We start from the raw sequence: 14,715 nt of genomic DNA on the forward strand, positions 1-14,715 counted from the left end.
TGCTCTCACCCAAGCAAAGCCAATCAATGTTATTGAATACTCAATATTCATCTTCAACAACCACCAACTACTGGCAAACGAAATGTTTTTCTGCTCTGCTCACCAGTGCAGTATCTCACACAATTAGAGATGTCAAGGATATTACATCTGAAATGACAACCTTGCTCCACCAGATGACCAAATTAGGAAACCTAATGGCAGAAGACAAATAGACAGACAATCTAGCTGTGCAACATACACAAGAGGACAGCAATGTAAGGGGCAGAGGATCAGAGATGTATATCCATGATCCCCTATATGCTTGTTTTAGTCAATTTAGATTGTTCTTGGTTAGACTGTTTACCTCACTTGTACATTACCACTCTTTCTAAGGATTTTTCTGTTAAACATACAGAAGCCTGAAAACAACAACAAAAATTCCCCAAGTACACATTTGCCACATGAAGAGCAAAGCAGATAATCTTTCAGAAAATAGTAGAGATGATAATAGAAAGTACATCATTTATCTAAGTCCCATTTGTGTCTGAGACAATTAAAAAATGAATCATATTCATCAATTCCCAAGAAAATGCATAGCATGCGTATGGCATTAAAGTGTTCCGATTCTGTGCAAAAAACAATATCAAATAAATATAGGCAGTCATGTTCTAAAAGGCTTTGACCTTACGTGTGAAACCCATCAAGATCATGTAACTGAACTCCACCACAAGTCCATGTTAATGAATGCAGAGAAAACTACAACAACTACAACACAACAATAGATGAACTCTACAGTAAATGCTCAAATTGATGGAGCATAGCTACAATTGTTTGGATACGATGAAGGTGGACTCACAATCATATCTGGCAGAGGCATTTTTATTTTTGTAAGCATTATTTCACAGTTATATGCTCTACGCAACTCAACCTGAAAATTAATAAATGAAAACAAAAATACATCATAAGACAATTGGAAAAATATTTTTAAATACCAGTTCCAATAAACAAACTTCTTTGGGGGAAGGGTTGAATATTTGAAGGTGGTGGTATGTATTCAGTAATATCAGTATTATACAACATCTTTCGAGTCCCATGATCTAGCTATCATTAATCTTTAAAACTTAAACCAAAAATAAAATGCAGCATTTCATCTCACAGTGTTTATGCAAGGAATAAGTACTCATACATATTGACTCAAAGAACCTAAGATCGAATTAGATTCATTCTGGAAGAGAGACAAAAATACCACTAATAAAATTGAGGATAGCCCTTTTTCAAATAAAAATGCAAGCTTGAGTTAGATCAGCATCCAATCATCATGCAGGTGCTTATTTATGAAATATCCATTTATTTTCCATCAAATCATAATCGTGTGGCTTGTGAGTTGACAGCCTTAAGCCATCCTCCTTCCTTGAACATTGTTAGTCCCAATCTCTTTGCCTCCTTCATCAAGACAATGTTGTGTGTAGCACCCATGTCAACTGTCAACAATACCTTGTGGTCTTCGTGGAATGAGATTTCTTGAGATCTCAGTTTTTTGAGGTCTCGAGACGATCTCTAGCAAGACCTCCAAAATGCCATAACTCAACCTAGATCTCAGAGTGATCAAGATATCAGTGCATTCCCTAATTTAAAATCCCACATTTCAAGCAAGACATGTCGAGATCTCGACCTATCTCGCCTCCACTCGCCGACAGCTTCCCAAGTTCATTTTTTGCCTCCTCTTGCTAACAGCTTTCTTAAGCAACAACAATTATTCATGGGCCCAAGCCAAACCGCAAAGGAATCCAAGGCCTAAAGGGATATAAGACCTCTACAGGCCCGAGGGCACTGCCCTTTGCAACCTTTGTCGAGGCAGCCCCCCGGACCCCTGCCTCTCACCAAGGAGTGGGACCCTCATGTACGTTGGGGGAAGGTCATCGGCAACAAAATGTGAAGCATAAGCCATACCCAACACTTCTGTTATAAACTTATAATTTATGTTGAACTTACAATGGTTGTATTATTATATTCTTGAGAGTCGAGAATGTGATGTTGTATTGTACTTATATTAAATTCTGTTGCTATTTAAGTTATTTGATGCATCTTATCACTTGATTTTCATTTATATGTCCTAATGGTTCTATATTTCAGGTTTTATAACCTTATATGTTAATTCTTGTAGCATTTGCTTCAAATTTAGGGTCGCATAAGAACTTATACTTACATTTGTTTTTCACAAATCTAAGACCACCAGCATATTTAGAAGCCTAGAATAGGCTAAATACCAACTTTAAGCCCAACCTAACCCTTAAAATCCCTGAGATGGGCTCTAGAATTCACTCGATTTGGCTGGGGGGGGGGGGGAAATACCAGATCTCGAGTGAAATCTAGCTTTTTCTCAAAGGCGAGATTCACCTCAAGAACGTGATCTGGTACCATCGTTGTCTTGACGTTGACACTTGCTTCCATATACATCAACCCCTTTTGAGAGGTAGGGACCTTAACCTCCACTGGTTTGGCCTTAATGGCACCCATTTGTTTACGGGACCCCATTGTGCATTGTCCACACCTTTCTCTTCGAGCAATGCATAGACAGCCTTCCTCTTACAGCAATCCCTAGCCCAATGGGGGCCATCACAAAGGAAGCAGTTGTCCTTGGGTGTGAACTTACTCTTCTTATCTTGCTGTGACATGTCTTCTTTAATTGAAGAGGGCTTACCTGTGCCTTCCTCGAAGTGATTGGCCTTGGACACTTTTTCTCCCCCACCTTTGCCAACATGCTCCTTCTTAGCCTTCAAGTGGTCTTCTCTTTTGAACTCCACCAATGACTCTGCCGCTGCTATGGTTTATGCAAGATCTTATACACCACAGCATTGTAGCTCTTGCGAAGCCCAACCTTGGAGACCATACATGAATTCTCTAAGAGATGTAACCTAAACTAGCTACAAGAGAGAGAGAGAGAGAGAGTAGTGTTCTCTCCTTCCCCTATAATGCTTTATTTATATTGTAGTTTACAGTCCTAAGTTGTCTAGGAAAGTAAATATTGATTAGAGAACAACTTATAATAACCAAAAATAAAATAATGAATCAACCAAAATCTTTGACTTGTGGTCCACATTCCAGCTCTAACGTGTGCTCCAAGTTAATTCAACAAATTCAAAGAGAAGTTCTTCTTCGATCATGCTCAAGACCTCTAGCGTAAGTGTAGAGAATTCTTTGACATAGCCGGAATAGACCCCATGTGCTTCAGCCTTTTAATACTTCTCCGAGCCAAAAAAGCTACATTTTATGGATATAATTGTTTCTTCAGTCCCTTCTTGAAATCCTCCCATGTTTCTATGGTGCATGTAGCTCTCACCATGTCAGCATGCCTTCTTTGCCACCATAGAGTTGCCACATCGGTGAGGTAGAGAATAACAGTCCTTATCTTTGTTGGCTCATCCTCGATCACGATTGCATCTCTCTTCTGCTCGAACGGCTTGGGCTTTGGCACCTCCATCTTAGGCACCCCACGAGATATAGTGGCTCCTTCGGCCACCGTCCTCCTACAACGACTGCGTCCAACCAAGGCTCTAATGCCAAATGTCATGGTCTTAGTCTTTCACTAAGCCAACAATGCTGGCATGTAGCACCCGGCTCATAGTAAGTCAGCCTTCAACACCTTAAAAGAGTGAAGAGGAGAAAATTTAGAAGAGAGTTTGAGACAATAAAGGTATTCTATTGCTTGAGAACTTGCTACAAGCTTTGAAGTCAATTTCTTGATGCTCTACACATAAGGCCTCTCCTATTTGTAGGCTTTCTTCTATACAATGAATGGTTATGATATGTACAAGGGTCCTCCATCCAACGAACAAATGTGGAGAACCTTCTAGGTCTTACATATTTTTTTGGGGAAGAATTCTAGAAGCTAGATATTTTACAAAAGAGTTAGATCTTTTTAGATTTCTCCATAGGTGTAGGATGTTCTAGATAATGGGCTAGTCTTAGCCCAACAAGAACCATCTAGGACTAGACCAATGTGGCCCTTATAGGTTAGGCCCGCTGGGCCTATAGTTCGGTAAGCTATGACGGCTGGTCTAGGATGATCGGAGGCTTTCTTGGATCTAACTTTATGGATCTCAAAGGATTCTTGATATTTTTAGTGATTCTTGAATGCTTCTTTCTTTTTCTTTCTTTTCTTTTCTTCTCTCTTTCTTTCTTTCTTTCTTTCTTTCTTTCTTTCTCTTTCTTTTTCTTTTTTTCTCTTTTTTTTTTCTCTTTTCTTCCTTTTTTCTTTCTACGCTGCCACACGATCAAGAAAGGGGAAAGAAGAGGCAAAGAGGAGGGGAAGGGGTGAAGCTGCTGCCACTAGGAATGGGGGAGGGTTGTGTGGGCTTAGGAGGTTGGGAAAGGGGCAAGTTTGTACTTACTTGGATGAGGAACTTGTAGCTTGTTGTAATGCTTGAATTAGGTTGTTATCATCGGCTAGGGAGAGGAAGAAGATGAAAAATTGCAGAAAATAATCAAACTCTCAGCCATTGGTTTCCTCTTAAAACAAGAGGAAACCCATGACTCCACACTTCCTTCAATCTCAGATTTTATTCAATAATTCAAGTCTGCCGTTTATGGCTGGGTATAGGGCATTTATATAGCCTTTTAAAAGAAGAAAAGACACTTGGACTCTAATTAGGGAATCCAATTTGGATTGGGAATCCCTTTACAGCTCAATAACTAATTAACAACTCAATAACTGACAACTACGAGCACAAAAATAACATAATAAAGTAATAATTATCCAAAAGGAATCTTTTGAAACTAGATTTCAACTAAGACTCCCACATGGCCTAAGACTCTTCAATAACTTGACCATGACATAATCAACTAAAGAAATAATCTTAGATTCATAAGACCCTCAGGAGGAATGTGAAAATGACCAAAATACCACTTGGGACCATGGTGGGAGATCTCGCGAGAAATCTCGCTTTTTGAAAGAAGTGAGACAAGATGGAGATCGATAGCTGAAAGTTGGGATATCTTGCTCGAGGTCTCGCCATGTCTCACCTAAATCTCGTCATATCTAGTTGGAACTATCAATTTTTGCGGATTTTGGCTGGATTTTCACTTGCAACTACTCTTAGCACATCCACAACATTGAAGGAAGATCAATCATTCTTTGCTTGTCTTATGAACTTATGATTTAATGACTTACATAGAACTTATAATGTTTGTATAATTTTATTATTCTATTCTTGAAAATTGAGATTGTGATACTCATATGGATGGAATTTTGATGACATTTATGTTATTTGATGCATTTGATACACTTGCTTTTGATTTATATGCCTTAAAGGTTCTATATTAAATGTTGTATAACCTTGCATTCCATAATCTTACAACATTCCGGTTTCACACTATAGGTAGACTTAGAAATCATACTTTAAGGTTGTTTTCTAACAAATCCAAGGCCACCAATATGTTCAAAATGCCTTAAATAAGCTAAATACCAAGTTTCAACCCAATTGGGACCCTAAAACCCACCGAGATGGGCCACCGAGTTGACACAAAAAAATCACATAGCTTGACCGAGATCTTGCCGAGATGGTAGAGATCTCGGTTTTTCAAGGTGGCGAGATCTCGCTCTTCTACCATGCTTAGCATATTTGGCCAGCTCTAGCCGCCACATGGTTAGGGGGCTATTTTAGGCCCAAATTTCGATCCTTTCTTGGTATCCTGAACCTGGTTACATCACTTTCGTTTTCCACATGAGAAAATGAAGACTTTAGCAGGCACAATATGCAAAAATGTTCCAGCAACATGACATGAAGAGCATTGAGTTAGTGCACTTAAAGTATACAGCGTGTAAAGATATAAGAAACTGGAATCTTTAAAAACATAAGTTGATAAACTGGCAAGTAATGGAACGTGAGCCACCAAAGTTTATATATTACACCCCCCCCCCCCAAAAAAAAAAAAAAAAATGTGACATGTTTAACACGGCTACATTGAGTAAAGAGAAGGTTCAGGTATCTTAAGTGTGATTTCATGTGAGATCTTGCATTAATACTTCTTAACACAACAACCGACTCTTCAGCCAAAGAACTACACAAAAAATGTTTGATTTATCCAACTACTTTTAGCCCATCAAATTTTTTTTTTTTTTTGGAACTCAGTAAAACATATCACTACCAATTGCACTTTCTCTGGTTTGTTGATGTTAGAACCTCGACGAATTCCACCAATGTCCTTGCCACTCCCGTCAGAATTAGCTGAAAACAAACTTTCAAGTTCTGAAATATCTATTTCAGGGGCCCTGTGCAAAGAAGAAAAAGAGGGGGGAGTAAAAGAAGAGAATAAAAAGAATCAGCCATTTTGTGTTCAAAATAGGAATTATAGTTTAGACAGTGTGAGTATGAGAAGCCTTCTCAATGCATGATATGAGAATTAAAGATTCTAACACCACATAAGAGGTCATCATCATAACCACTCTATCCATGGACAACCACACAAGCTAGCTGCAACTCAAAAATTATGTTATTCAAGGCATTTCCCGTCACTCCAATTGTAGCATGGACATGTCACAGATTATCATTTTACTATAAGAATAAATACCTGAAATCTACCCTTTGGGAGGGAGGTGATCCTCTCAAGAAGTATTTGGACACGTAAGATCCGCGGATAAATTACAAAGTGTGTCATTCACATGAAGCATGGGCAATGTATTCAACATCAAGTGTATCTACCAGAAATCTAAAACTTAGTAGTGCATGTAAAATACATAGAGATACTGACATATAGATGTTACAAGCATGTTAATACACAAAAAGCATTTTCAAGAACCAAGAGAAAAATTCATGCATACCTGGACTCATTTTCTTGTCTCTGGGAATCAGCCCATAAGCTACCTTGCATTGCCCTGGTAACTTTTACCCAATGTAATGGCTTTAAAGAAGCTTTCTTGGCTGCATTAGGAGCACCACGACCTCTACCATGGCTTACAGAAACTGGAACTGATGAAGCTCTTCCCCTTCCAATAGACTGTGGGGGAGGTGGCACGCTAAAACACTTCCCATCAGGAGGTGGGGGTGGGGGGGGGACCTTTTGCTTGTGACGGAAGTGGAGGGATTGAAACTTGTCGAGCAGGTACCATGGGAGGTGGGGGTGGAACAGGAGGAGTAGAACCACCAGAAGCTAAGGGAGGTGGGGGAGGTGGAGGAGGAGCCCCATGCATAGGGTTATTGCTAGATGCTCTTAAGCTGCCTGAACTAAAAGGAGGCGGTGGTGGCAGAGGAACATTATTATATGAATTATGCAAAGGTCGTGGTTGATGACTAAAACTACTAGAGCTAGAGGGAGGTGGCGGAGGTGGTGGAGGGCCTTGACGAGAACCAACAGGAGGAGGTGGAGGAAGCCGCACATATGGGTTGTTACTCACGATCTTTGGGGGAGGTGGGGGTAGAGGTGGTGTGCATCTATAGGTGACACCACCAGAAGGTGGAGGAGAAAGGCCTCTTGTAGAAGTAGAAAGGGATGGCGGAGACGGAGGTGGAGGTGGAGGCATGGGTGGTGATTGCAGTGGAGGAGAACCTCTACCAGAAACAAGGGAAGCCGGTGTGCTAGGGGTTAATGACACGTCTTTGCAAGAAATAGAAGAGAGAGGAAGAGGAGGCAATAGGGGATTTACATCAGAAATAGAGGTCTGAAGAGTAACCGAGGTTTGAGCATCTCTCCCAGAATAGGACAATAGAGGTAGGGGAGGTGGGGGAGGGGCCCTAATAAGAGAGGTAGAAGAATGTGATGTAGCTGGAACTTCGAGAGATACACAATGTAGGGGTGGAGGAGGTGGTGGTGGAGGGGGCTGTCCACCAGAAACAGTAAAGAAAGGTGTCATCGTGGATTGAACACAATTAGTGATCCTCAAAGGAGGAGAGGGGGGTGTAGTTACTCCACCTAGAGGGCGTGGTGCACTAGAATCTGAAGTAAATCCATTCTTAATTGCAGGAAGAGGTGGTGAAGGGCTTTGCAATAGTTTAGTTGTATTATCAGCATTATCTTCCAGAGTTTCAAGTTGAGCTGATAGACATAGCCGTGGTGGTTGTGGTAAATTTGGTGGAGCAGAATCTGTAGCAGGGGTACCATCGCTTAGAAAGTGAGGAAGGACAAAACAAACTGGACTTGATTCTGAATCTCGAGTTGGAAAAACAGAAGGGGGGGAAACAAAGTCCTGTGGAAATGTAACATCTTTTAATTCAATGTCTTGAGCTACAGAATCATTAAGGGAATTCATACACGGTGTGGCTGCAAGTTCTGCATCTGGACTGGTTTCAGATTCTATAAGATTCATTCTAGCAATCTTTGAATTATTCTTTTCCTCCTCAGAGTCTGTTGGAGATGTTTCTACACTAACCTTACTCTGCAGTCTTGACAGCTCACTCACATCAGTTAAAATTAGTTTTTCAATTTTGTCTTGTAAGGCATTTGCAGAGATTTGCTTGATTAACCATAAAGCAGCATCCTCATCACTATCAACCCATTCAACACCACTGAAGAGCTCTTGAACCCTTGAAAAAGCTTCAATGGGCAACCCACCTTTCTCTTCGCCATTTAAAGTTACAATTGGAGCTCTATGAGGAGATATGCTCTCAACCTCAGCAAAGAGAACCTGAGTCCATAAGATTGAAGTTAGAAATGATGGAATTCATTTTCTTCATAAAAAATTCACACCTACAGAGAATTAAGAAATTCACCTCAGCCCGAAAGCCCTTTGGATACCGCTCTTTTGAATCCCAAAGAATGTCCAAATCCTCAGAATTCAGCATCAGAATGTTGGATCGGATAAAAGCAGTATTGAACATTATGCGGAACATCATGATTTCCCTTTCTGAGTCCAAGTCTACATGGAGGCACTCCAATACAACATCCCCTTTAACCAAACATTGTATGTCAATTTTGATAACATCACATTCCACCTGTGGAAGGAAACCACCCAATCTTAACACCAGCAAACAAGCTGGAAACCAGAACTCTCATATGATAGGCATTTTACCTGTCGGTAATGCCGAAGGGCTTTGTTCTTCTTGGGCAAGGAGAACAGCATCTGAGTTGAAAGTCCATCCTTGCTCAGGAGGTTTCGACCAAAAATACGAATCATTGGCCTACATCCAGAGTGGGAGTCAAAGCTTGGAATTGCTCGAAGAATGAGACAATCCAAGGAAAGAGCCCGCTCTGAAGGTGGCCATTCAGGGGAGATGTTTCTCCGGACTACATAATGCAAGTAACGAAGCTGAGATGGTAATGGGTTCAGAGGGGACAGAAGCTGTAATAAACCCTTGGGAGCCTCGCGATGGACAATTTCAAGAATCCTCTGCTCACTAATGTGCAGCTTTTTGAAAACCAGGAAGCTAGCTAAGAGAAATGCCAACAGTGGCCAACCACCCCTCTCACAATGAAGCAAGATAATATTTTGATGATTCCCAATAGAAAGCCAATTCTCGCAAACATGCAAGAAATGCTGAATTAAAGATAATGGAAGGAGGGGACAACCTTCATACTGCCGGGGATAATCCAAGACAGTGACATCGTGTTCACACAGAATTTCCGCAAATTGGCTTCTTTTTTCTCCTTCACGGAAGTTGAAGACAAGAAATGAAGAGCACGAATACTCTTCATGAAGCTCAGTAATAATCTCATGCAAGTAGATATGATACATTCCCTCTCGTAAGACTTCTGTTGAAAAGCATGAATCAAAAACTGCAAAGCCAAACGAAAGAGGACAAAAATTAATTAATTCATAAGGACGAACAGCAGTAGAGTAGACAAATAAATGTGCTTAAGGCATTAGTGCACCTTCTTATCTTCCTAAAAAGATGGGGCAACAATACCCAGTATTTGAACAAAGGATGATGATACTCACCGTATACTCTGTCAACAACTTCCAGTAAGCCATCAGGAGGCCTTCTATAAAAGAATCGACTAAAGAGGGACATCTTAACTGCAAGATCACAACTCCGATTGTACACTATATATGATTCATCAGGCTGATTCTATCCCATTGCCAACAGCAGCGCCAAGTGCAACCAACCCTGCAAATGCGACTTGAACAATATAAGAACGAAAACTAACCAACTCATCAAAAGCATTATCCCAATCAATACAAGTTTGGGTCGGCACCAGGATATTACAGCTTAATTATTATTAACAGTGCATCGCAAGTACGCGAGTAGTAAAAATTAGGGCAACCTGCAACCTTCTTATTTCGTTTTCGAAACAAAGATGAAAATTAACCAAAACTTTCTGTAGTTCCCGGGTAAAAAAGGAGGAAGGAACTCATCCCTACTTGCAAAATGAAAACGAGGATAAGAGGATGGCTCAAACAAGTCAAAACGGAGCTTGGTTGCGTTGTAAAGTTAAGTTCGGTCCAACTAAAAACCACCAATAGCAACTAACCAGTGATTCCTGAACAGTGACTTGTTCTGCGATCAAAAATTGAAATGATAGATTACAGGTAAAGTGGAGAATGAGAACGATGTAACTGAGTACGGTGAGCGTTGGTGGTGACACCAGGGTGGTGCGGATTTATATAGAAATACATTCACCTCCAGTCTCGGGAACGTAAAAGAAAAGCTGCTACCAGTCAGAGGGATGGTGCGAAACCTCGACCATATTTCGATTCCAAACTCACCACCGCGCAATCTCAAAAATTTGATTGAGCTTTTCAAAATCGAGTACCCAATGAAACATGGCATGGAATTTGAGTTTGTAACATACAGCCCCAAATTTGCAAAATATCCCTCCCAACCCCAAGGCCCCAACTTCCCCCCCCCCCCCCCCCTTTGGCAAATCTTAAGGCTGCGTTTGTTTGCAAAGGTGGGGTGGGAAAAAAAAAACATGTGGGTCCCATATGTAGTGAGGTGAGGGAGAAGGAAAAGAAAGAGTTTTGTAAAAAAGTGATAGGGGTGGGTCCCACTTTTTACTTTTGCATGGGGTAGAAAAGTTGGGCTGCCATATCAGCAGACAAGTTTCCTTGATTCAAGGAAAGTTGTCTCCCACTTTCCCACCCCAAGCAACCAAACAATGTACCATTTTGGGATTTAAGGCTACGTTTGTTTGCAAATGTGAGATGGGAAAAAAAAACATGTGGGTCCCATGTGTAGTAGGGTGAGGGAGAAGGAAAGGAAATGAAAAGATTTTGTGGAAAAGTGATAGGGGTGAGTCCCACTTTTTACTTTTCCCAACTTTCCTACGAAGTCCCACCAAATATGTAGGGTTTTAAAATGGCATGGGGTGGGAAAGTTGGGCTGCCACATGCAGACAAGTTTCCTTGATTCAAGGGAACTTGTCTCCCACTTTCCCACCCCAAGCAACAAAACAATGTACCATTTTGGAATTTAAAGGAAAAGTAAGAAATCTACACTTTTTTCAAGAATTTTCCCACCCCTTTTTTTCCACCCCACTTTATTCCAGCAAACAAACGCAGCCTAGAGGAAAAAAAAAATTAGTCAGCGCTTCTTTTTTTTTTTTTTTTTTTTTTTTTTCTTTTCCCTTTTTCTTTTAGAAAGCATATTTATTCAATCTGATAAAACACCTGACAATGAAAAGAGCATAACAGTTACAAATAGCCAAGTAATGGATATAGGCCATGCTCCACCCCCAAAGGGAAAGAGTGGACCTTGTCGATTCTTAAGTTAACCCCCAAAGGCAAAAATCGTTGACAAGGTCGAAAAAAGTGGACCTTGTTGATTCTTAAGTTAACCCTTTGAGGGGACGCGACATCAATTCAAAGATCCGGCTCAATGATGTTGATCCAAATGATGATGAAGTAGAGCCAAAATGAAAATGAAAAATTTGAGGTAAGCATTAGATCCAACAAATAGGTTAGATGTGGTAGAAGTTGTAGTTGTGGAACTTGCAGAGGTCAAGGAACCAAAGAGTGGTGTCTCGAATGAGAAGCCACCAGTAGATGGAGCAGTAGAACCAAGAAGAGATGAAGAAGGTGATGAGGTTGATCCAAATGTAAACCAGACTGAGTTTGCCGCGAGGAAGAGGTGGTGGTGGTGGTGCCGGTGATGTTAGGGAAGGAAGAAAAAGGAGATCCGAACAAAAGGTAGACAAGGAGAATCGTTGATTCAGTTGGATATATTTAGTTGATTTAATAACGTTGGATGCTTTGGCATAATCTCAATCTTTAGCCGCAGACAGCAAGACTGCTGTAAATAAAAATCCACTCAAATAGTCTGGAGTGTAATAAAAAAATATATCTTTTAGGGCGGGCTGGGCTTCCAAAGGGGGCGTTGGCCGAGTTTGCTGAAGAATTGAATCAGGGCTAACAATCAAAAAGAATGAGTGTGGTCTACTTCCATTCAACGTTTTTCGTATACGAATATGGTGTACCTTGGGAATTTTCTTTCCAACAAAATCATTTCCATTTGTTTTCGTTGTCCGTGGGGGTTAGGAGCACGAGGAGATCAGGGCATGAATAGCTAGTTTTCCGAACTCAGCAAAGGGTTGCAGTGAGCAAAAGACCACGTTAATTGCACGCTTCCCAAACGGGTCACCAAGCTTACACCTCACGCATCTAAGATAATTCAAGCTCACTTAAACTTCGCAAGATTCAAACTCACACTCACTTCCACAGAGCAACTTCTTTCGGTTCGTGCAAAGCTCTCATCTTGAAAAACAGAACAGGGGCATCATTAAATTAAACACAAATTATATTACATCATTATGTTTGCATACAAGTATACAACTACGTTTACAATCGTGGGATGCTTCCTGCAGTTACAGACAACCTTAGCAGGCCAAAAGCAAGATCTGGATTTTTCTGTTTTTCATTTTAAGCCAAAAAAGTCTCTCCGGTCTCCAACAACTAAAAGAGGTACCCCTTTATATATATTTTTTTTCCAAAAACAAAAATTGTATCAGGAATATTTCCAAAAATCAATTCCAACCTTCAAGCAAATGCACCAAAGAAGCCAACATTTTCGTTCATCTCTATCAACCAATGTTAACCAATTTGTTAATATAATAGGCAGACGCAAGATTATAAGCCTACCCTATAACAGATTAGGAGGCAATTTTACCAAGCCACATAAACGCCTGACTGCTACCACCATTCCACGACAAATCATGCATTGATGATGATCACCATTCGGTAAAATTGACCTTGGAGATTGTGTGATTCAGTTGGCTAACATATTGGCTGTATCCGTAAATTCCCAGCATTTTGCTGTCGGGTAATTTATCCAAAATGGGTAAACCAACAAAAGGTGAATACAGATAATCAACAAATGAATCTCAAACGCCAAAATTTTCCACAAACTAAAAATGAAGACTAATGATCTGAACAAGAAATCATGCAAGCAAACAGGAAACTTACATCAAAACAATACTCACAGATACAATTATTTTCGATGACAAATGATTACTGACCCAGGAGAAAATGAAAACAAAATTTGAAACAAACGCTCATTTTTGTTCAGTGTAACTGAATCATTGAACAAAAAATTGTTTTGACTAGACCTAGAATTTTGATCATGGAAAGTGACCATGAAGTTCAGTAATATTCGCAATTGTGTATGCAGCAGTAGGTTAACATGATCACCTGATGAACCCATGTATTTCTGGTTGAAACCCCACTTTACAGCAAGAGAAAACAGGGGTCAAATCCTTTGTCAAAGTAATGGCTGGAGCACATAGAACATCTGGAAGGTAACAGTAACTACAAGTCAGTAATTCATAGTTCAACACTGAAGTACACATATTAATAACAAACTATACAGAAGGAACACCAACCAAAAAGGGAGACAAAAGAAATGAGAGACAGAGAAGAGAGAGAGGGGGAGGGGGGGGGGGTTGGGAAGGGACAGGAGAGAACTGCAATAGACAGGGCCATTCATTGAACCTTGAATGAGTATCATAATGCATATGTGATCGGAAATATGTCCAGTCAATTAAAAAGGTGAAGCACTTAAATCATCATGAACAAACAGATAAGAACTAATTTATGAGTAGTCTAGACTCTCATGCATGATAAGTGCATTGTCATGATGGAGTAAAAAGATCCAGGGACAGGCCTAAATGACTCCAGAAGAGATGGTAAGAAAAGGCATGCATAGTTTTTTTTTTTTTTTTTTTGGGTACAAAGGGGCTTTATTAAGCCGGGGGATGGGGATATTAATATGCCTCAGCGAGAGTTGAACCCACGACCTCTTCACTAAGAGGTGTTGGTTTCAACCACTAGAACAGCTCTGCGTTGGCAAAGGCATGCACAGTTAAGTGGTTAAGACTGATAAAAAGTTTTGGCACTGCTTTGACAGAGTTGATTGTTGAGAGAACATTCATGCAGCTCACTCCATTATATGGGACCAACATTGATCTGAACGATGTTTAAGGATTCTTTTAGGGAAAGAGGAGAAATAAAAGGCCACAGTAAAAGAAGGACTGCTGTTCTCAATTATAGGGAATTTATAGAAGGCAGGAATATATACAAGGGACTCCAATTTTGCACGGAGTGTCTACCCAAAATGTTAAGAATAATCCTTTTATGTGATTTATCTTGAAACACCTATGAACAAGACCTTGAGATTTTCTGTCTGAAGGTATGCCCTGGAAACAAACATGACTTAAGTGTGCTTTCTAGATAAAGACTCTGCCTGACATGTCAGCACCCAGAATTAAACACTGTCATGTCTAAATTGATCATCTATGCCAGTCATAAATTTGAACATTACCAAGATACTATCATCCAAGTGCAAAAAGCCCAACTTGAAACATTTTGAT

The 14,715-nt window shown here is 40.2% G+C and overlaps 2 protein-coding genes across 3 annotated transcripts in view; both read right to left on the reverse strand.

The window, feature by feature from the left end:
* The window catches only part of LOC149001064 (formin-like protein 14), a 40,427-nt gene extending 29,734 nt beyond the window's left edge, over nucleotides 1-10,693 (reverse strand). The window contains 9 exon segments of the mRNA XM_089139827.1: nucleotides 836-907; nucleotides 6,127-6,250; nucleotides 6,800-7,023; nucleotides 7,026-7,168; nucleotides 7,171-8,599; nucleotides 8,685-8,906; nucleotides 8,984-9,687; nucleotides 9,851-10,019; nucleotides 10,119-10,693. Of these exon segments, the coding sequence (XP_088995953.1) occupies nucleotides 836-907; nucleotides 6,127-6,250; nucleotides 6,800-7,023; nucleotides 7,026-7,168; nucleotides 7,171-8,599; nucleotides 8,685-8,906; nucleotides 8,984-9,687; nucleotides 9,851-9,923 (2,991 nt within the window). The 5' untranslated portion in view covers nucleotides 9,924-10,019; nucleotides 10,119-10,693.
* A 1,306-nt stretch (nucleotides 10,694-11,999) lies between these two features.
* VPS54 overlaps nucleotides 12,000-14,715 on the reverse strand; it is a 96,397-nt gene continuing 93,681 nt past the window's right edge. Inside the window, exon 17 of one of the 2 annotated variants that reach the window (XM_089139669.1) lies at nucleotides 12,000-13,637. In XM_089139669.1, the coding sequence (XP_088995795.1) occupies nucleotides 13,574-13,637 (64 nt within the window). In that variant the 3' untranslated portion in view covers nucleotides 12,000-13,573. The remainder of the gene's footprint in view (nucleotides 13,638-14,715) is intronic. The other variant, XM_089139668.1, reaches the window with a different exon arrangement.

Source organism: Hakea prostrata, chromosome 11, assembly GCF_041222555.1.
Source record: "Hakea prostrata isolate BN-2017 chromosome 11, UWA_Hpros_2, whole genome shotgun sequence".
NCBI lineage: Eukaryota > Viridiplantae > Streptophyta > Magnoliopsida > Proteales > Proteaceae > Hakea > Hakea prostrata.